The following is a 22,652-nucleotide window of genomic DNA, read 5'->3' as shown; positions in this document are numbered from 1 at the left end:
TTTCGCCCTTTAGATCCGGTTAACTGCTACCGGTGAGAGCTACGGAAAGTGTCCGCTAGCTGTCAGTTAGCTGAAGCGGTGGCACCGGATGAGAATGTTCTGTTTCGTCTGAAACGGGCAGTGGATAAATAGCTTTTGTGTTGTCTTGTTTGTTCAGTATAGAGCAGGTTTTCCACGACAATCCCCGGGGGGGCAACAAAGGGAGAACCGAACCGAAAAACTGAAATGTCAGGTGACGTCCACCGTTCAACTGTGGTGTTGACTGTGACGCATAGCTAGCTAGTTAACTAGCCCTGCGACGGACTGTGTTGTGCCCGGCTAGCTTGAGTTAGCTAGCTTTAAAAAAAACAGAGATGTCACCGGGCGACAACCCTCACGTTCTACTGGGACGGATTCGGTTTCTGAACAAGTGCATAGAAAGTTTCAGGAAGAGCGAACCTGTGCCCGAGTGCCTATGTTTCGTCCCAAAAGAGGTCTGTTATAAAATCTGCAAAGATTCGTCGTCGAATTCAACCGCCTCGTCCAGTACGTCCGTCGCCAACTCATCCGTCGGTAAGACCCTCGTTTCAGTGTGGGAGAGCCCCCATCAAGCTCTCCAAAGCAAGAAGCTATGCAAGTGCAACATCGAACCAAAGAAAGGGACATGTATTCGGACAACAGGGGAAGAGTATTGCAACAGCCACGGCCTTTGGGTCAAAATCAACAAGGTAAGAAAGAGTTGAATGATTCATTGCTTTACACACTTCCTGGTTCGTGAAGTCATGGCTCCATTCTTGTCGCAGGACTGATCGCCTTTACTCAGTACACATTTACATCATTTAGCGGACACTCTTATCAAGGCAGTTGTCCTTTTAACTCTCGTGTGTGTCTGCTTGTGTGTCTTTATGTGTGTGTTATAGGATCAGTTGGAAGAACACCGTGTGGGTCAGGAGTGTGAGGAGGGTTGGGTCCTGGTCTGTAAACACACAGAGGGAGGAGACCGACTGGTACCAGTAGAATCACCTGAGACACTCGGCAGACACCAGCAGCTCTTCGGATATGACCACAAACCCTGCGACAGGTAGGTGTGTGTGTGTGTGTGTGTGTGTGTGTGTGTGTGTGTGTGTGTGTGTGTGTGTGTGTGTGTGTGTGTGTGTGTGTGTGTAACAGAGTTGGTGAGTAGTGGTGAGTAACTTTGCTCGAGACCTGAAGACTAGTAATGGTGCCGCCCGAACTAAGGTATAAGCTTTAGCTCAGCGGTTTTAATACGGTCTGCTCTCTGTCAGGTGGGAACAGGTGGTGGATGTAGAGAGTTCTCTTCACATCGGCTCTAAACCCAAGGTCGCAGAGTGTGACGAAGCGGCCGTCCAGAAGCTCAGGTGAGTGCGTTTGGAAGCGAAGCTAGCCAACGGTCTAGCCCAGGCCCATCGGTGATGGGTGATAACAGGCTCTGGTGACCTACAGACATGCTGTGCAGTTTGGACACTTTCTGTAAAAACTCCCATGAAGTTGATAATGACATTAAGGTAGTCTGGTCTAACCAACACTACTACTGTTCGCTTCTCTGTTTTGCCAGATATGTCCCTCCCACCTGGACGTTTGAATGTGATGAGGATCTGGTGCACTACTTCTACGACCACATAGGAAAGGAAGATGAGAACCTGGGAAGTGTCAAACAGTGTGTTACCAGCATCGACGTGTCCTCCTGCTCAGTGAGTAGTGTGTGTTTCTGGCTGTGTGTCCTCCTGCTCAGTGAGTAGTGTGTGTTTCTGGCTGTGTGTCACCAGCATCGATGTGTCCTCCTGCTCAGTGAGTAGTGTGTGTTTCTGGCTGTGTGTCACCAGCATCGATGTGTCCTCCTGCTCAGTGAGTAGTGTGTGTTTCTGGCTGTGTGTCACCAGCATCGACGTGTCCTCCTGCTCAGTGAGTAGTGTGTGTTTCTGGCTGTGTGTCCGATCGCGTGTCCTCCTGCTCAGTGAGTAGTGTGTGTTTCTGGCTGTGTGTCACCAGCATCGACGTGTCCTCCTGCTCAGTGAGTAGTGTGTGTTTCTGGCTGTGTGTCCCAGCATCGCGTGTCCTCCTGCTCAGTGAGTAGTATGTGTTTCTGGCTGTGTGTCACCAGCATCGACGTGTCCTCTGCTCAGTGAGTAGTGTGTTTTCTGGCTGTGTGTCACCAGCATCGACGTGTCCTCCTGCTCAGTGAGTAGTATGTGTTTCTGGCTGTGTGTCACCAGCATCGGCGTGTCCTCCTGCTCAGTGAGTAGTGTGTTTCTGGCTGTGTGTCACCAGCATCGACGTGTCCTCCTGCTCAGTGAGTAGTATGTGTTTCTGGCTGTGTGTCACCAGCATCGATGTGTCCTCCTGCTCAGTGAGTAGTGTGTGTTTCTGGCTGTGTGTCACCAGCATCGACGTGTCCTCCTGCTCAGTGAGTAGTGTGTGTTTCTGGCTGTGTGTCACCAGCATCGATGTGTCCTCCTGCTCAGTGAGTAGTGTGTGTTTCTGGCTGTGTGTCACCAGCATCGACGTGTCCTCCTGCTCAGTGAGTAGTGTGTGTTTCTGGCTGTGTGTACGTATGTATTGAGTGTGTGTGTCTTAACTGTGTGCGTGTGTCAGTATTAATTTCGTCATCAACCTTTTTTCCTGACTAAAACTAGGACGGTAACGAGAACGAGATGCCCTGGAATAAAACTATAACTATTCAAATTACTTTTCATTTTAGTCGACGGAAATGTGAGGAGATGAGAATTCCATGCGAGACTAATGGACTTTTTTTATTTTATTTATTTATTTATGTACCTCCTGAGTGGGGCAGTGGTCTAAGGCGCTGCATTGCAGTGCTAGCTGTGCCACTAGAGATCCTGGTTCAAATCCAGGCTCTGTCGTAGCCGGCCGTGACTGGGAGACCCATGGGGTGGCACACAATTGGCCCAGCGTCGTCCAGGGTAGGGGAGGGAATGGCCGGCAGGGATGTAGCTCAGTTGGTAGAGCATGGCGTTTGCAACGCCAGGGTTGTGGGTTCGATTCCCACGGGGGGCCAGTATGAAAAATGTAATTTAAAATAATGTATGCACTCACTAACTGTAAGTCGCTCTGGATAGGAGCGTCTGCTAAATGACTAAAATTGGCTGATCTGCCCAGCTTCTCCCACACTGCTCCCAGGCGATCTGATTGGCTGATCTGCCCAGCTTCTCCCACACTGCTCCCAGGCGATCTGATTGGCTGATCTGCCCAGCTTCTCCCACACTGCTCCCAGGCGATCTGATTGGCTGATCTGCCCAGCTTCTCCCACACTGCTCCCAGGCGATCTGATTGGCTGATCTGCCCAGCTTCTCCCACACTGCTCCCAGGCGATCTGATTGAGCTGATCTGCCCAGCTTCTCCCACACTGCTCCCAGGCGATCTGATTGGCTGATCTGCCCAGCTTCTCCCACACTGCTCCCAGGCGATCTGATTGGCTGATCTGCCCAGCTTCTCCCACACTGCTCCCAGGCGATCTGATTGGCTGATCTGCCCAGCTTCTCCCACACTGCTCCCAGGCGATCTGATTGAGCTGATCTGCCCAGCTTCTCCCACACTGCTCCCAGGCGGTCTCTTCAGTCAATCTTTTGAACTGATGTGAAGCCAGGACACTGGACTTGTAACTAACCTCAACCTTTACTCTCTCTCTCTTACTTCCATGAAGGCTATTGTTGCTTTGATCACATCAGAAGCTCTATTTTCCCATGTGCGCTGTTATTCATTAATCTGTGTTGCCACGGTCACACCATGGTCCGCAAATGCGAGTTGCAGTTGATTTTTTTCCTATGGGAAAAACTAATGGTATTTGTTGAATATTAGGAGAACAGTAATACTACAGTAGAGTACAGTAATACCTATAGGAGTACAGTAATACTACAGTATAGTACAGTAATACCTATAGGAGTACAGTAATACTACAGTAGAGTACAGTAATACCTATAGGAGTACAGTAATACTACAGTATAGTACAGTAATACTACAGTAGAGTACAGTAATGCCTATAGAAATACAGTAATACTACAGTATAGTACAGTAATACCTACAGGAGTACAGTAATACTACAGTATAGTACAGTAATACTACAGTAGAGTACAGTAATACTACAGTATAGTACAGTAATACTACAGTATAGTACAGTAATACCTACAGGAGTACAGTAATACTACAGTATAGTACAGTAATACTACAGTAGAGTACAGTAATACTACAGTATAGTACAGTAATACTACAGTAGAGTACAGTAATACTGACATTGTTGGAAAGTCACATTCTCCCCTTTTCAAGGAAACCAGTTATTTGCCCTTTAGTCATTTATGCACTGACTAAAATGGCCGACTAAAATGGCTGACTAAAACTAGACAAAAATTGTCCAGAGTTTTAGTCGACTGATAACTAAGGATGAAATGACTAAAATGGGACCAAGACTAAAAGGTATTTTGAAACTAAAATAGGTGACAAAATTAACACGTGTGTGTGTATTTTGACTGTGTGTGTCTTGACTGTGTGTGTATTTTGACTGTGTGTGTATTTCAGGAGGACCCTAGTGGTGGGGCAGGTTGTCTGACAGATGGAGACACAGACACATACTGGGAGAGTGATGGGATGCAGGGACAACACTGGATCAGACTGCACATGAAGAGAGGCACCGTAGTCAAGTAAGGCTTACTGTCATACAGTCCTGTCACTGCCATGGCCAACCTGCGATTTATGTAGATGGAGAATGGTGTGGGGCTTAGTATGGAACCTGGGGTACTCCCTTGGTGACAGATGGAGAATAGTGTGGGGCTTAGTATGGAACCTGGGGTACTCCCTTGGTGACAGATGGAGAATAGTGTGGGGCTTAGTATGGAACCTGGGGGTACTCCCTTGGTGACAGATGGAGAATAGTGTGGGGCTTAGTATGGAACCTGGGGGTACTCCCTTGGTGACAGATGGAGAATAGTGTGGGGCTTAGTATGGAACCTGGGGGTACTCCCTTGGTGACAGATGGAGAATAGTGTGGGGTTTAGTATGGAACCTGGGGGTACTCCCTTGGTGACAGATGGAGAATAGTGTGGGGCTTAGTATGGAGCCTGGGGGTACTCCCTTGGTGACAGATGGAGAATAGAGTGGGGCTTAGTATGGAACCTGGGGGTACTCCCTTGATGACAGATGGAGAATAGAGTGGGGCTTAGTATGGAACCTGGGGGTACTCCCTTGGTGACAGATGGAGAATAGAGTGGGGCTTAGTATGGAACCTGGGGGTACTCCCTTGGTGACAGTACATCATCAGATGACCACTAGCCCACCAAAACCATGACTTTGGTCAGCCGGTGGCTTTAATACTTGAAGTCTTAGGAAGACATGCGAATAAACGTTAATTTGTATTGTTTTTTTGTCTTGTCCGTCAGTAAGCTTATCTTGACGGTGGACTCAACCGATGACAACTACATGCCTAAGAGAGTGACGGTGTTCGGAGGAGAAGGAGACAATCTGAAGAAGCTCAGTGATGTCACCATAGACGAGTAGGTTACTCCAAAGAACACCTGGGCAGTATTCAGCAGAGCGAACAGGGCAGTATTCAGCAGAGCGAACAGGGCAGTATTCAGCAGAGCGAACAGGGCAGTATTCGGCAGAGCGAACAGGGCAGTATTCGGCAGAGCGAACAGGGCAGTATTCGGCAGAGCGAACAGGGCAGTATTCGGCAGAGCGAACAGGGCAGTATTCAGCAGAGCGAACAGGGCAGTATTCGGCAGAGCTAACAGGGCAGTATTCGGCAGAGCGAACAGGGCAGTATTCGGCAGAGCGAACAGGGCAGTATTCAGCAGAGCGAACAGGGCAGTATTCAGCAGAGCTAACAGGGCAGTATTCAGCAGAGCTAACAGGGCAGTATTCGGCAGAGCGAACAGGGCAGTATTCGGCAGAGCGAACAGGGCAGTATTCGGCAGAGCGAACAGGGCAGTATTCGGCAGAGCGAACAGGGCAGTATTCGGCAGAGCTAACAGGGCAGTATTCGGCAGAGCTAACAGGGCAGTATTCGGCAGAGCTAACAGGGCAGTATTCGGCAGAGCGAACAGGGCAGTATTCGGCAGAGCGAACAGGGCAGTATTCGGCAGAGCGAACAGGGCAGTATTCGGCGAGCGGAACAGGGCAGTATTCGAGCGGAAGCGAACAGGGCAGTATTCGGCAGAGCGAACAGGGCAGTATTCGGCAGAGCGAACAGGGCAGTATTCGGCAGAGCGAACAGGGCAGTATTCGGCAGAGCGAACAGGGCAGTATTCGGCAGAGCGAACAGGGCAGTATTCGGCAGAGCGAACAGGGCAGTATTCGGCAGAGCGAACAGGGCAGTATTCGGCAGAGCGAACAGGGCAGTATTCGGCAGAGCGAACAGGGCAGTATTCGGCAGAGCGAACAGGGCAGTATTCGGCAGAGCGAACAGGGCAGTATTCGGCAGAGCGAACAGGGCAGTATTCGGCAGAGCGAACAGGGCAGTATTCGGCAGAGCGAACAGAAACAGAGGAGGAGCTGTAACTTTGTTTATTTCTCTCTCCCTCAGTAATCTGATTGGTGAGGTGTGTGTGCTGGAAGACATGACGGCCCACCTGCCAGTCATAGAGGTCCGCATCGAGGAGTGCAGGGGTGAGAATGGTGGCTACACATTGAATAATTAATATACACACAACTGTACTAATCATTTCCGGGCCTGTATTGGCAATGCATCTCAGTAGGAGTGCTGGTGTAGGATCCGTTTAATGAATAACATATGGACAGGGGAGGAGACCTGCTCTTAAAACAGTGCTCTTACTTTGAGATGCTTTATGAACACAGGGCTCTGATCATGACTGACATCAAATTCTGTCCAGCTGGTAAACTAGAAGAATCTTAGATTTACCCTGTGACCTCATCTGGGAGTGGCTCAGTGTCTTTGTTGGCACACTGTAGATATCAGCTTGGACTTTGGAAATAGAGAACTGTGCCTTGAATGAAATACTGTATCAATCCCAGCCTTATCCACTCGTGTAGTCCCATGTAGCTCAGTTGGTAGAGCATGGCGCTTGCAACGCCAGGGTTGTGGGTTCGTTTCCCCACGGGGGCAGTATGAAAATGTATGCACTCACTAACTTTAAGTCGCTCTGGATAAGAGCGTCTGCTAAATGACTATAATGTAAAATGTCAGGACCTCAATGTCCCTTCAGTAAAACATAAAAATAATAATAATAATCCTAATTGAAAATTATTTGAAATGGACTCAACCCCTTCCTAACCTGTCTCTGGCTTTTCTCCCCCCGTCTCTCAGACGAGGGGATAGACGTTCGGATCAGAGGGCTGAAGATCAAGTCATCATGTGAGAGAGACCTGGGGCTCAACGCTGACGTGTTTCAGTCTCCTAACCTGGTGCGCTATCCTCGACTGGAGGGTACCCTGCCTGATGTCCTCTACCGCAGAGCCCTGGTTATACAGAGGTAAGACCCTAACCTACCTGGAGGCTACCCTGGTTATACAGAGGTAAGACCCTACCCTACCTGGAGGGTACCCTGGTTATACAGAGGTAAGACCCTAACCTACCTGGAGGGTACCCTGGTTATACAGAGGTAAGACCCTACCCTACCTGGAGGGTACCCTAGTTATACAGAGGTAAGACCTAACCTACCTGGAGGGTACCCTGGTTATCCAGAGGTAAGACCCTAACCTACCTGGAGGGTACCCTGGTTATACAGAGGTAAGACCCTACCCTACCTGGAGGGTACCCTGGTTATACAGAGGTAAGACCCTAACCTACCTGGAGGCTACCCTGGTTATACAGAGGTAAGGCCCTAACCTACCTGGAGGCTACCCTGGTTATACAGAGGTAAGACCCTAACCTACCAGGAGGCTACCCTGGTTATACAGAGGTAAGACCCTAACCTACCAGGAGGCTACCCTGGTTATACAGAGGTAAGACCCTAACCTACCTGGAGGGTACCCTGGTTATACAGAGGTAAGACCCTAACCTACCTGGAGGCTACCCTGGTTATACAGAGGTAAGACCCTAACCTACCTGGAGGCTACCCTGGTTATACAGAGGTAAGACCCTAACCTACCTGGAGGGTACCCTGGTTATACAGAGGTAAGACCCTAACCTACCTGGAGGGTACCCTGGTTATACAGAGGTAAGACCCTAACCTACCTGGAGGGTACCCTGGTTATACAGAGGTAAGACCCTAACCTACCTGGAGGCTACCCTGGTTATACAGAGGTAAGACCCTAACCTACCCTACCAGGAGGGTACCCTGGTTATACAGAGGTAAGACCCTAACCTACCCTACCAGGAGGGTACCCTGGTTATACAGAGGTAAGATCCTAACCTACCTGGAGGGTACCCTGGTTATCCAGAGGTAAGACCCTGGAGCTTGTAGTGATCATCATGAAAAGCTCCTGACCATACTCCTATACTACCAAGATGAATGCTGGTGAATGGATGTCTGGATGTGGTGCTCTAACCCTGTCTGGGTGTGGGGCTCTAGCCCTGCCTGGATGTGGGGCTCTAGCCCTGCCTGGATGTGGTGCTCTAGCCCTGCCTGGATGTGGGGCTCTAGCCCTGTCTGGATGTGGGGCTCTAGCCCTGTCTGGATGTGGGGCTCTAGCCCTGCCTGGATGTGGGGCTCTAGCCCTGCCTGGATGTGGGGCTCTAGCCCTGCCTGGATGTGGGGCTCTAGCCCTGCCTGGATGTGGGGCTCTAGCCCTGTCTGGATGTGGGGCTCTAGCCCTGTCTGGATGTGGGGCTCTAGCCCTGTCTGGCCAGTTGGTGTTGTGACTCAGCTTGTGTGTGTCCTCAGGTTCATCTCTCTGCTGGACAGTCTCCTGCCCCACCTGGTTCCAGCCTGGGACTACAGCCTGGCCACCTTCAACCACATCAAGGTACGTCTAGTGCTGGGCTGGAACAAAAGCCTGCTCACCCTGCACTAGCTCTCCAGGACCAGGGTTGGAGACCACTGGTCGACAGGGACTCCCCACGAATGTCATGTCTGTAATCTGCTGGTGTCCTCCCTTTTTAATTTCATCATCTTTAAAGGGATTCTGCCAGATTTCGTTTATTTACTTACCCAAGAGTCAGATGAACTCATGGAGACCATTTTGAATAGAGATCACAGTGTTGTATCTGTCCCATTTACGCACAGGCATCGCCATGAGACGGCTACAACGTTGCGATCTCTTCAACAACTGGGACAGAATGAGGATGTGGATAGAATCTGGTTTCTTATGATTATCAGTGAAATTAACAAATGTATAAAATGTTGATGACTATGTATAGCATTTTAAGACTGTAAATGGCCAACCACCCAGTTTAGGAGTAGTTAGATAGTGTATTCCCCTGCCTTTGAGAGGAGCTGGCTACTGTACAGGGAGACTTCCAGCCATTGCGCTAAGCTAACGACACGCTAACTTCAATCATCCCCAAACTGCACGCAGAGACATACAGATAGTATCCATGAGTTCGCCTGGCTCTGGGTTAGTAGATAAACGACCGAAATCTCGCAGCATCCCTTTTTTTCAAGCGCATTATTACATTTAAGTACATTGACCTTTTTGTGCTGTAGAGTATCAAGCCGTTCCTGCTGCTGTCGAAGCGTCGCTCGGCCCTGATCACACAGTGTCTGAAGGACTCGGAGACCAGCAAGCCCAACTTCATGCCCCGGCTCTATATCAACCGCAGACTGGCCATGGAGCACAGAGACAACCCCTCACTGGACCCTACTGCTAAGAACGCTGTCTTCACACAGGTAGTGGGGGGGATGAGTGTGTTGGGGAGATGTGTGTGTTGGGGAGATGTGTGTGTTGGGGAGATGAGTGTGTTGGGGAGATGTGTGTGTTGGGGAGATGAGTGTGTTGGGGAGATGAGTGTGTTGGGGAGATGAGTGTGTTGGGGAGATGAGTGTGTTGGGGAGATGAGTGTGTTGGGGAGATGAGTGTGTTGGGGAGATGAGTGTGTTGGGGAGATGAGTGTGTTGGGGAGATGAGTGTGTTGGGGAGATGTGTGTGTTGGGGAGATGTGTGTGTTGGGGAGATGAATGTGTGTTTTTAGCTAAATGATTTTGACGTCTGGTTTTAACCCATGCAGGTGTACGAGGGTCTGAAGCCATCCGATAAGTTTGAGAAGATTTTGGACTACAGGTACAGTGATTCTCTCTCTAACCAGCATCTTATTGACCATCACATTTACTCAACTGTCATTCTCAGGAAGCTGGATTTGTCATCTAAAAGATGGTGAAATTAATGTGTAATAATAAGCTGTTACCATAACAGACTTCCAAGTTGTCAGGAAAATAAACCAGCAATGAATATGATGTTGTTGTTGATCAGATGGCCAGCGCGCTATGACCAGTGGTGGGAGTGTAAATTCATAGCGGAGGGCATCATTGACCAAGGCGGTGGGTTTAGAGACAGTCTGGCAGACATGTCTGAAGAGCTGTGTCCCAGTTCAGCTGAATGTCTTCTGCCCTTACCCTTCTTCACCAGGACATCTAACCAGGTAACTAACCCTAACCTCTACCTCCTTTACAACTAACCAGGTAACTAACCTCTACCTCCTTTACAACTAACCAGGTAACTAACCTCTACCTCCTTTACAACTAACCAGGTAACTAACCCTAACCTCTACCTCCTTTACAACTAACCAGGTAACTAACCCTAACCTCTACCTCCTTTACAACTAACCAGGTAACTAACCCTAACCTCTACCTCCTTTACAACTAACCAGGTAATGAATCCTACTACTGTTCTCTCCAGCCCAGACCCATTTTTACCCATGTGGGTTCAATACTGAAATATGAGGATTCATTGTTTTCGTACTTTGCTAAATGTTTGTTATTTGGAAGAAGTGGTGTCAACTGAAACCAGGGGAAGTCTAGTAGTTACAACCAGGGGAAGGTTAGTTACAACCAGGGGAAGGTTAGTTACAACCAGGGGAAGGTTAGTTACAACCAGGGGAAGGTTAGTTACAACCAGGGGAAGGTTAGTTACAACCAGGGGAAGGTTAGTTACAACCAGGGGAAGGTTAGTTACAACCAGGGGAAGGTTAGTTACAACCAGGGGAAGGTTAGTTACAACCAGGGGAAGGTTAGTTACAACCAGGGGAAGGTTAGTTACAACCAGGGGAAGGTTAGTTACAACCAGGGGAAGGTTAGTTACAACCAGGGGAAGGCTAGTTACAACCAGGGGAAGGTTAGTTACAACCAGGGGAAGGCTAGTTACAACCAGGGGAAGGCTAGTAGTACAACCAGGGGAAGGTTAGTTACAACCAGGGGAAGGCTAGTAGTACAACCAGGGGAAGGCTAGTAGTACAACCAGGGGAAGGCTAGTAGTACAACCAGGGGAAGGTTAGTTACAACCAGGGGAAGGCTAGTAGTACAACCAGGGGAAGGCTAGTAGTACAACCAGGGGAAGGCTAGTAGTACAACCAGGGGAAGGTTAGTTACAACCAGGGGAAGGCTAGTAGTACAACCAGGGGAAGGTTAGTAGTACAACCAGGGGAAGGCTAGTAGTGAAACCAGGGGAAGGTTAGTTACAACCAGGGGAAGGCTAGTAGTGAAACCAGGGGAAGGTTAGTTACAACCAGGGGAAGGCTAGTAGTGAAACCAGGGGAAGGTTAGTTACAACCAGGGGAAGGCTAGTAGTACAACCAGGGGAAGGTTAGTAGTACAACCAGGGGAAGGTTAGTAGTACAACCAGGGGAAGGCTAGTAGTGAAACCAGGGGAAGGTTAGTAGTACAACCAGGGGAAGGCTAGTAGTACAACCAGGGGAAGGTTAGTAGTACAACCAGGGGAAGGTTAGTTACAACCAGGGGAAGGCTAGTAGTGAAACCAGGGGAAGGCTAGTAGTACAACCAGGGGAAGGTTAGTTACAACCAGGGGAAGGCTAGTAGTGAAACCAGGGGAAGGTTAGTTACAACCAGGGGAAGGCTAGTAGTGAAACCAGGGGAAGGTTAGTTACAACCAGGGGAAGGCTAGTTACAACCAGGGGAAGGTTGGTTACAACCAGGGGAAGGCTAGTAGTACAACCAGGGGAAGGTTAGTAGTGAAACCAGGGGAAGGCTAGTAGTGAAACCAGGGGAAGGCTAGTAGTGAAACCAGGGGAAGGCTAGTATTACAACCAGGGGAAGGCTAGTAGTGAAACCAGGGGAAGGCTAGTAGTGAAACCAGGGGAAGGCTAGTAGTGAAACCAGGGGAAGGCTAGTAGTGAAACCAGGGGAAGGCTAGTAGTGAAACCAGGGGAAGGCTAGTAGTACAACCAGGGGAAGGTTAGTAGTGAAACCAGGGGAAGGCTAGTATTACAACCAGGGAAGGCTAGTAGTGAAACCAGGGGAAGGCTAGTAGTGAAACCAGGGGAAGGCTAGTAGTGAAACCAGGGGAAGGCTAGTAGTGAAACCAGGGGAAGGCTAGTAGTGAAACCAGGGGAAGGCTAGTAGTACAACCAGGGGAAGGTTAGTAGTGAAACCAGGGGAAGGTTAGTAGTGAAACCAGGGGAAGGCTAGTATTACAACCAGGGGAAGGTTAGTAGTACAACCAGGGGAAGGTTAGTAGTACAACCAGGGGAAGGTTAGTAGTACAACCAGGGGAAGGTTAGTAGTACAACCAGGGGAAGGCTAGTAGTGAAACCAGGGGAAGGCTAGTAGTGAAACCATGGGAAGGCTAGTATTACAACCAGGGGAAGGTTAGTAGTACAACCAGGGGAAGGTTAGTAGTGAAACCAGGGGAAGGCTAGTAGTGAAACCAGGGGAAGGCTAGTAGTGAAACCAGGGGAAGGCTAGTAGTGAAACCAGGGGAAGGCTAGTAGTGAAACCAGGGGAAGGCTAGTAGTGAAACCAGGGGAAGGCTAGTAGTGAAACCAGGGGAAGGCTAGTAGTGAAACCAGGGGAAGGCTAGTATTACAACCAGGGGAAGGCTAGTAGGACCACCAGGGGAAGGTTAGTAGTACAACCAGGGGAAGGCTAGTAGTTACAACCAGGGGAAGGCTAGTATTACAACCAGGGGAAGGTTAGTAGTACAACCAGGGGAAGGCTAGTTACAACCAGGGGAAGGCTAGTAGTGAAACCAGGGGAAGGCTAGTAGTGAAACCAGGGGAAGGCTAGTATTACAACCAGGGGAAGGCTAGTATTACAACCAGGGGAAGGCTAGTATTACAACCAGGGGAAGGCTAGTATTACAACCAGGGGAAGGCTAGTATTACAACCAGGGGAAGGCTAGTATTACAACCAGGGGAAGGCTAGTATTACAACCAGGGGAAGGCTAATAGTGAAACCAGGGGAAGGTTAGTATTACAACCAGGGGAAGGCTAGTATTACAACCAGGGGAAGGCTAGTATTACAACCAGGGGAAGGCTAGTATTACAACCAGGGGAAGGCTAATAGTGAAACCAGGGGAAGGTTAGTAGTACAACCAGGGGAAGGTTAGTAGTACATGATCTTCAGTTAGTTTTCTGCTCCCAGGGAACCGGTGAGGCCAGAGACCACTATGTTCCCAACCCGTCCTGCAGAGAGTTCCACAAGTTTGAGTGGATCGGACAGCTGATGGGAGCCGCTCTCCGAGGAAAGGACTTCCTGGTGCTGGCTCTGCCTGGTCTGGTGTGGAAACAGTTAACAGGGGAGGCAGTCAGCTGGAGCAAAGACTTCCCTGCTGTTGACTCCGTCCTGGTGAGCACTGCACTGCCCTGTTGTCACGTCTACAACTTTCACAACATCATAACTGACTTGAGGGTAAATCATACATTGAGGTGAAAGATAAAACTGTGAAAATGGCAGAACTCAAGTTAGGATTCAGTCCACAAACCTTTTCAGCCTGAAGCTTGTATCTGTTCTATAGGCGATACAATCACTAGTTGCAATATTCTGACAATGCATTGGATAATGTGATTCCCGACGTCTGTGTTTTTAAAATGTTAGTTAGTTTGCTCACTGCTTCTGTCCTATGTTACTCTCCTCTGTGTCTCTACAGGTGAAGCTGCTGGAGGCGATGGAGGTAATGGACCAGGAGACATTTGACTTTAAGTTCGGAGAGGAGCTGGTGTACACCACCTTGCTGAGTGACGGCAGACTAGTAGAGCTGCTACCAGGGGGCAGCAACCAGGTGGTACGGTACCGTGACCGCAGGGAGTTCATTCACCTGGTACAGAAGGCACGTCTGGAGGAGAGCAGACACCAGGTGGGACGGGGGAGGCTGATGAGTGTTGACCTGCCCTCATGCAGGTCTGGGTTGGCTTGTGTGGAGGGAGATGGTGTCTCACCATAAAGTGTGTGTTTTGTGTTCCAGATCTGTGCCATGCAGGCGGGGCTGGTGAAGGTCGTCCCCCAGGCAGTGTTGGATCTGCTGACCTGGCAGGAAGTGGAGAAGAGAGTTTGCGGAGACCCAGAGATCACCGTGGAGGCACTCAAACGACTCAGTGAGTAATCAAGACGGACCTTGAATGTGGTTGAAGAGGGCCGGGCTGTAGTCCCCTCGCCACATTAGGTGGATATTAACCCATAGTGTTGTCTCTCACCACATTAGGTGGATATTAACCCATAGTGTTGTCTCTCACCACATTAGGTTGATATTAAACCATAGTGCTGTCTCTCTCTCCCCTACAGCTCGATATGAGGACTTGGAGCAGACTGATGTCAGGGTACAATACCTGTGGGAAGCTCTCATGAACTTCACTAACGGTCAGTTAAAACAGTCTTCTTTCTCTCTCTCTCTCTCTCCCTGTCTTCTGTCCTCCATTCTCTTTTCTCACTCACTCACTGACTGTTCTCTGCCCTCCGCTCTTCTTCTCTTCCAGAGGACCGCAGCCGGTTCCTGAGGTTTGTGACAGGGAGGAGCCGTCTTCCTGCTCCCATTTACATCTTCCCTGACAAACAAGGGTACGTTAGTAGGACGCATTATAACGTACGTTAGTAGGACGCATTATAACGTACGTTAGTAGGACGCATTATAACGTACGTTAGTAGGACGCATTATAAAGTATGTTAGTAGGACGCATTATAATGTACGTTAGTAGGACGCATTATAACGTACGTTAGTAGGACGCATTATAACGCACGTTAGTAGGACGCATTATAACGTACGTTAGTAGGACGCATTATAACGCACGTTAGTAGGACGCATTATAACGTACGTTAGTAGGACGCATTATAACGTACGTTAGTAGGACGCATTATAACGTACGTTAGTAGGACGCATTATAACGTACGTTAGTAGGACGACATTATAACGCACGTTAGTAGGACGCATTATAAAGCATGCGTTAGTAGGACGCATTATAACGTACGTTAGTAGGATGCATTATAATGTACGTTAGTAGGACGCATTATAATGCGCGTTAGTAGGACGCATTATAACGTACGTTAGTAGGACGCATTATAACGTATGTTAATTGGATGCATTATAACGTACGTTAGTAGGACGCATTATAACGTACGTTAGTAGGACGCATTATAACGCACGTTAGTAGGACGCATTATAACGTCACGTTAGTAGGACGCATTATAACGTACGTTAGTAGGGACGCATTATAACGTACGTTAGTAGGACGCATTATAATGTACGTTAGTAGGGACGCATTATAACGTCACGTTAGTAGGACGCATTATAACGTACGTTAGTAGGACGCATTATAACGTACGTTAGTAGGACGCATTATAACGTACGTTAGTAGGACGCATTATAATGTACGTTAGTAGGACGCATTATAACGTACGTTAGTAGGACGCATTATAACGTACGTTAGTAGGACGCATTATAATGTATGTTAGTAGGACGCATTATAACGTACGTTAGTAGGACGCATTATAACGTCGTTAGTAGGGACGCATTATAACGTACGTTAGTAGGACGCATTATAACGTACGTTAGTAGGACGCATTATAACGTACGTTAGTAGGACGCATTATAACGTACGTTAGTAGGACGCATTATAATGTACGTTAGTAGGACGCATTATAACGTACGTTAGTAGGACGCATTATAATGTACGTTAGTAGGACGCATTATAACGTACGTTAGTAGGACGCATTATAACGTACGTTAGTAGGACGCATTATAACGTACGTTAGTAGGACGCATTATAACGCACGTTAGTAGGACGCATTATAACGTACGTTAGTAGGACGCATTATAACGTACGTTAGTAGGACGCATTATAACGTACGTTAGTAGGACGCATTATAACGTACGTTAGTAGGACGCATTATAACGTACGTTAGTAGGACGCATTATAACGTACGTTAGTAGGACGCATTATAACGTACGTTAGTAGGACGCATTATAATGTACGTTAGTAGGACGCATTATAACGTATTATAGGGTATTATTATAACGTATTATTATAACGTATTATTAGTAGGACGCATTATAACGCACGTTTGTAGGGACGCATTATAACGTCACGTTAGTAGGACGCATTATAACGTACGTTAGTAGGACGCATTATAACGTACGTTAGTAGGACGCATTATAAAGTATGTTAGTAGGACGCATTATAATGTATGTTAGTAGGACGCATTATAACGTACGTTAGTAGGACGCATTATAACGTACGTTAGTAGGACGCATTATAATGTACGTTAGTAGGACGCATTATAACGTATTATAGGGTATTATTATAACGTATTATTATAACGTATTATTAGTAGGACGCATTATAACGTACGTTTGTAGGACGCATTATAACGTACGTTAGTAGGACGCATTATAACGTACGTTAGTAGGACGCATTATAACGTACGTTAGTAGGACGCATTATAAAGTATGTTAGTAGGACGCATTATAACGCACGTTAGTAGGACGCATTATAACGTACGTTAGTAGGACGACATTATAACGTACGTTAGTAGGACGCATTATAACGTACGTTAGTAGGACGCATTATAATGTACGTTAGTAGGACGCATTATAACGTACGTTAGTAGGACGCATTATAATGTACGTTAGTAGGACGCATTATAACGTACGTTAGTAGGACGCATTATAACGTACGTTAGTAGGACGCATTATAATGTATGTTAGTAGGACGCATTATAACGTACGTTAGTAGGACGCATTATAACGTACGTTAGTAGGACGCATTATAATGTATGTTAGTAGGACGCATTATAACTTACGTTAGTAGGACGCATTATAACGTACGTTAGTAGGACGCATTATAACGCACGTTAGTAGGACGCATTATAACGTACGTTAGTAGGACGCATTATAACGTACGTTAGTAGGACGCATTATAACGCACGTTAGTAGGACGCATTATAATGTACGTTAGTAGGACGCGCATTATAACGTACGTTAGTAGGACGCATTATAATGTACGTTAGTAGGACGACATTATAACGCACGTTAGTAGGACGCATTATAACGTACGTTAGTAGGACGCATTATAACGTACGTTAGTAGGACGCATTATAACGCACGTTAGTAGGACGACATTATAACGTACGTTAGTAGGACGCATTATAATGTACGTTAGTAGGATGCATTATAACGTACGTTAGTAGGACGCATTATAACGTACGTTAGTAGGACGCATTATAACGTACGTTAGTAGGACGCATTATAATGTATGTTAGTAGGACGCATTATAACGTACGTTAGTAGGACGCATTATAACGTACGTTAGTAGGACGCATTATAATGTACGTTAGTAGGACGCATTATAACGTATTATAGGGTATTATTATAACGTATTATTATAACGTATTATTAGTAGGACGCATTATAACGTACGTTTGTAGGACGCATTATAACGTACGTTAGTAGGACGCATTATAACGTACGTTAGTAGGACGCATTATAACGTACGTTAGTAGGACGCATTATAAAGTATGTTAGTAGGACGCATTATAATGTATGTTAGTAGGACGCATTATAACGTACGTTAGTAGGACGCATTATAACGTACGTTAGTAGGACGCATTATAATGTACGTTAGTAGGACGCATTATAACGTATTATAGGGTATTATTATAACGTATTATTATAACGTATTATTAGTAGGACGCATTATAACGTACGTTTGTAGGACGCATTATAACGTACGTTAGTAGGACGCATTATAACGTACGTTAGTAGGACGCATTATAACGTACGTTAGTAGGACGCATTATAAAGTATGTTAGTAGGACGCATTATAATGTATGTTAGTAGGACGCATTATAACGCACGTTAGTAGGCGCATTATAACGTACGTTAGTAGGGACGCATTATAATGTACGTTAGTAGGACGCATTATAACGTATTATAGGGTATTATTATAACGTATTATTATAACGTATTATTAGTAGGACGCATTATAACGTACGTTTGTAGGACGCATTATAACGTACGTTAGTAGGACGCATTATAACGTACGTTAGTAGGACGCATTATAACGTACGTTAGTAGGACGCATTATAAAGTATGTTAGTAGGACGCATTATAATGTACGTTAGTAGGACGCATTATAACGTACGTTAGTAGGACGCATTATAACGTACGTTAGTAGGACGCATTATAACGTACGTTAGTAGGACGCATTATAACGTACGTTAGTAGGACGCATTATAACGTACGTTAGTAGGACGCATTATAACGTGCGTTAGTAGGACGAATTATAACGTACGTTAGTAGGACGCATTATAACGTACGTTAGTAGGATGCATTATAACGTACGTTAGTAGGACGCATTATAACGTCACGTTAGTAGGACGCATTATAACGCACGTTAGTAGGACGCATTATAACGTACGTTAGTAGGACGCATTATAACGCACGTTAGTAGGGACGCATTATAACGTACGTTAGTAGGACGACATTATAACGCGCGTTAGTAGGATGCATTATAACGTACGTTAGTAGGACGCATTATAACGTACGTTAGTAGGGACGCATTATAACGTACGTTAGTAGGACGCATTATAACGTACGTTAGTAGGACGCATTATAACGTACGTTAGTAGGACGCATTAAACGCGTGCGTTAGTAGGACGCATTATAACGTACGTTAGTAGGACGCATTATAACGTACGTTAGTAGGACGCATTATAACGTACGTTAGTAGGACGCATTATAACGTACGTTAGTAGGACGCATTATAACGTACGTTAGTAGGACGCATTATAACGTACGTTAGTAGGACGCATTATAACGTACGTTAGTAGGACGCATTATAACGTACGTTAGTAGGGACGCATTATAACGTACGTTAGTAGGACGCATTATAACGTACGTTAGTAGGACGCATTATAACGTACGCTAGTAGGACGCATTATAACGTGCGTTAGTAGGGACGCATTATAACGTACGTTAGTAGGTCGCATTATAACGTACGTTAGTAGGACGCATTATAACGTACGCTAGTAGGACGCATTATAACGTACGTTAGTAGGACGCATTATAACGTACGTTAGTAGGACGCATTATAACGTACGTTAGTAGGACGCATTATGACGTACGTTAGTAGGACGCATTATAACGTACGTTAGTAGGACGCATTATAACGTACGCTAGTAGGACGCATTATAACGTACGTTAGTAGGACGCATTATAACGTACGTTAGTAGGACGCATTATAACGTACGTTAGTAGGGACGCATTATAACGTCACGTTAGTAGGACGCATTATAACGTACGTTAGTAGGACGCATTATAACGTACGTTAGTAGGACGCATTATAACGTACGTTAGTAGGATGCATTATAATGTACGTTAGTAGGACGCATTATAATGTACGTTAGTAGGACGCATTATAACGTACGTTAGTAGGACGCATTATAACGTATGTTAATTGGATGCATTATAACGTACGTTAGTAGGACGCATTATAACGTACGTTAGTAGGACGCATTATAACGTACGTTAGTAGGACGCATTATAACGTACGTTAGTAGGACGCATTATAACGTACGTTAGTAGGATGCATTATAACGTACGTTAGTAGGACGCATTATAACGTACGTTAGTAGGACGCATTATAACGTACGTTAGTAGGATGCATTATAACGTACGTTAGTAGGACGCATTATAACGTACGTTAGTAGGGACGCATTATAACGTACGTTAGTAGGACGACATTATAACGTGCGTTAGTAGGACGCATTATAACGTCACGTTAGTAGGACGCATTATAACGCACGTTAGTAGGACGCATTATAACGTACGTTAGTAGGACGCATTATAACGTACGTTAGTAGGACGCATTTTAACGTACGTTAGTAGGACGCATTATAACGTACGTTAGTAGGACGCATTATAACGTACGTTAGTAGGATGCATTATAACGTACGTTAGTAGGACGCATTATAACGTACGTTAGTAGGACGCATTATAACGCATCGTTAGTAGGACGATTATAACGTACGTTAGTAGGACGCATTATAACGTACGTTAGTAGGACGCATTATAACGTACGTTAGTAGGACGCATTATAACGTCGTTAGTAGGACGCATTATAACGCGTCGTTAGTAGGACGCATTATAACGTACGTTAGTAGGACGCATTATAACGTACGTTAGTAGGACGCATTATAACGCACGTTAGTAGGACGCATTATAACGTACGTTAGTAGGACGCATTATAACGTACGTTAGTAGGACGCATTATAACGTCACGTTAGTAGGACGACATTATAACGTCTGCGTTAGTAGGACGCATTATAACGTACGTTAGTAGGACGCATTATAACGCACGTTAGTAGGGCGCATTATAACGTACGTTAGTAGGACGACATTATAACGTACGTTAGTAGGACGCATTATAACGTACGTTAGTAGGGACGACATTATAACGTACGTTAGTAGGACGCATTATAACGCACGTTAGTAGGACGCATTATAACGTACGTTAGTAGGACGCATTATAACGTACGTTAGTAGGGACGCGTTATAACGTACGTTAGTAGGACGCATTATAACGCACGTTAGTAGGACGCATTATAACGTCACGTTAGTAGGACGCATTATAACGTACGTTAGTAGGACGCATTATAACGTACGTTAGTAGGACGCATTATAACGTACGTTAGTAGGACGCATTATAACGTACGTTAGTAGGACGCAATCCCAAAGCAAATACCTTATAAGATACTGCTCTTATGGCTGATGTTACTGCACTTTTTACAACGTCTTTGGTTTCCCTTCCCTCCAGCTCTGAGACTACAGATGCATTGCCACAGTCCTCCACCTGCTCCAGTACTCTGTATCTACCCAACTACCCCAGGTGAGTCCTAATGGCAATTCTCTCTACTGTTATCAGAATACTTACAAGATAACCCACTTATCTTTGGTTCCATATAACGGAGATTGTAGATGTGAAATTTCAATGGTTGTACTCTTCCACATTCTCTAGTAAGATTTACATTTGACATTTTAGTCATTTAGCAGACGCTCTTATCCAGAGCGACTTACAGGAGCAATTAGGGTTAAGTGCCTTGCTCAAGAGCACATCGACAGATTTTTCACCTAGTCGGCTCGGGGATTAGAACCTTTTGGTTACTGGCACAACGCTCTTAACCACTGAGCTACCTTCCACATTCTCAAGCTCATTAAATAATACTTAAGTATCTAATTCCCTAACTTTGTGTGTCCCTGCAGTGCGAAGGTGTGTGAGGACAAGCTGCGCTACGCTGCCTACAACTGTGTTGCCATCGACACTGACATGAGTCCCTGGGAGGAGTGACCACGCCCCCCCCCCCCCTGCCACGCCCATATAGCAGTTTTATGCCACGCCCACCTGTATTTATGCAGCGTTTATAACAAGTGGGGGGGAAAAAATAGTACTTGTAAATTGGGAGCAACAAGTTGTGTGCATACATGTGCTTTGAACTTGTTGAGAACGCTGATTGGCTAATGGCATGAAGGCAGCGTTAGCAACACTTTCAGGAGCTGCTGCCAAGCTTGCTATCATGTACACCATATCTACACCGTTGCCAAGCTTGCTATCATGTACACCATATCTACACCGTAGCATGAAGGCAGCGTTAGCATCCCTTTCAGGAGCTGCTGCCAAGCTTGCTATCATGTACACCATATCTACACTGCTGCCAAGCTTGCTGTCATGTACACCATATCTACACTGCTGCCAAGCTTGCTGTCATGTACACCATATCTACACTGCTGCCAAGCTTGCTGTCATGTACACCATATCTACACCGTAGCCAACCTATTACAGCTGTACTGTACATAATAAACTAATATGAGGAAATATAATAATCATGACTTCTGATGTTGTTTTATGTCACCTCATAATATGGGGAATATTCCAATGTATGACCCCGAAAAAAAGAAGAAAAAAAAGGTTACGATTTTATGTTTTCTTAAATGTGAAGAGTTACTTGCAGCACAAGTCTTTCTTGGAATAGTAAGAATTGTCTAACCTTTTCACACACTGAGGCCATATATGAGGCATATATGAGGCCTACAGGCAAAGACTCACAACAATTTATGGGAGATGGTGAGAATGAGAGCAATTCAACTGTAGATTAGATGTCACTTTACCACTACTTACATGTACTAATTACCTCGACTAACCTGTACCCCAGCCCATTGACTCAGTACTGGTACCCCCTAGTAGCCTATTTGATTGTGTTATTATTTTTTTTTAAGTATTACTTTAGTTTATTTAGTAAATATTTTCTTAACTCTATTTTCTTAACTGCATTGTTGGTTAAGGGCTTGTCAGTAAGCATTTCACGGTA

General features: G+C 46.1%; 1 protein-coding gene across 2 annotated transcripts; it reads left to right on the top strand.

Annotated features, from left to right (window-relative positions):
• The first annotated feature begins 62 nt into the window (after positions 1 to 62).
• Positions 63 to 22,172, top strand: hectd3 (HECT domain containing 3). Of its 2 annotated transcripts, none has more exons than XM_045214338.1 (19): positions 63 to 707; positions 900 to 1,060; positions 1,266 to 1,358; positions 1,556 to 1,691; positions 4,531 to 4,652; positions 5,388 to 5,501; positions 6,533 to 6,615; positions 7,274 to 7,439; positions 8,793 to 8,874; positions 9,555 to 9,737; positions 10,076 to 10,128; positions 10,318 to 10,486; positions 13,443 to 13,646; positions 13,948 to 14,154; positions 14,263 to 14,392; positions 14,580 to 14,654; positions 14,771 to 14,852; positions 21,104 to 21,175; positions 21,550 to 22,172. In XM_045214338.1, exons 1-19 carry the CDS (start codon positions 354 to 356, stop codon positions 21,632 to 21,634), a joined length of 2,571 nt encoding a protein of 856 aa, XP_045070273.1. In that variant the 5' UTR covers positions 63 to 353; the 3' UTR covers positions 21,635 to 22,172. The 2 variants fall into 2 exon arrangements, with proteins under 2 accessions (XP_045070273.1, XP_045070272.1); XM_045214337.1 differs by having other exon boundaries at positions 6,533 to 6,624.
• Positions 22,173 to 22,652: the final 480 nt, after the last annotated feature.

Source organism: Coregonus clupeaformis, unplaced genomic scaffold (genome assembly GCF_020615455.1).
Source record: "Coregonus clupeaformis isolate EN_2021a unplaced genomic scaffold, ASM2061545v1 scaf0237, whole genome shotgun sequence".
Taxonomy (NCBI): domain Eukaryota; kingdom Metazoa; phylum Chordata; class Actinopteri; order Salmoniformes; family Salmonidae; genus Coregonus; species Coregonus clupeaformis.
Note: the sequence above shows the minus strand (reverse complement) of the source record. Positions and strands in the feature narration are given on the sequence as shown.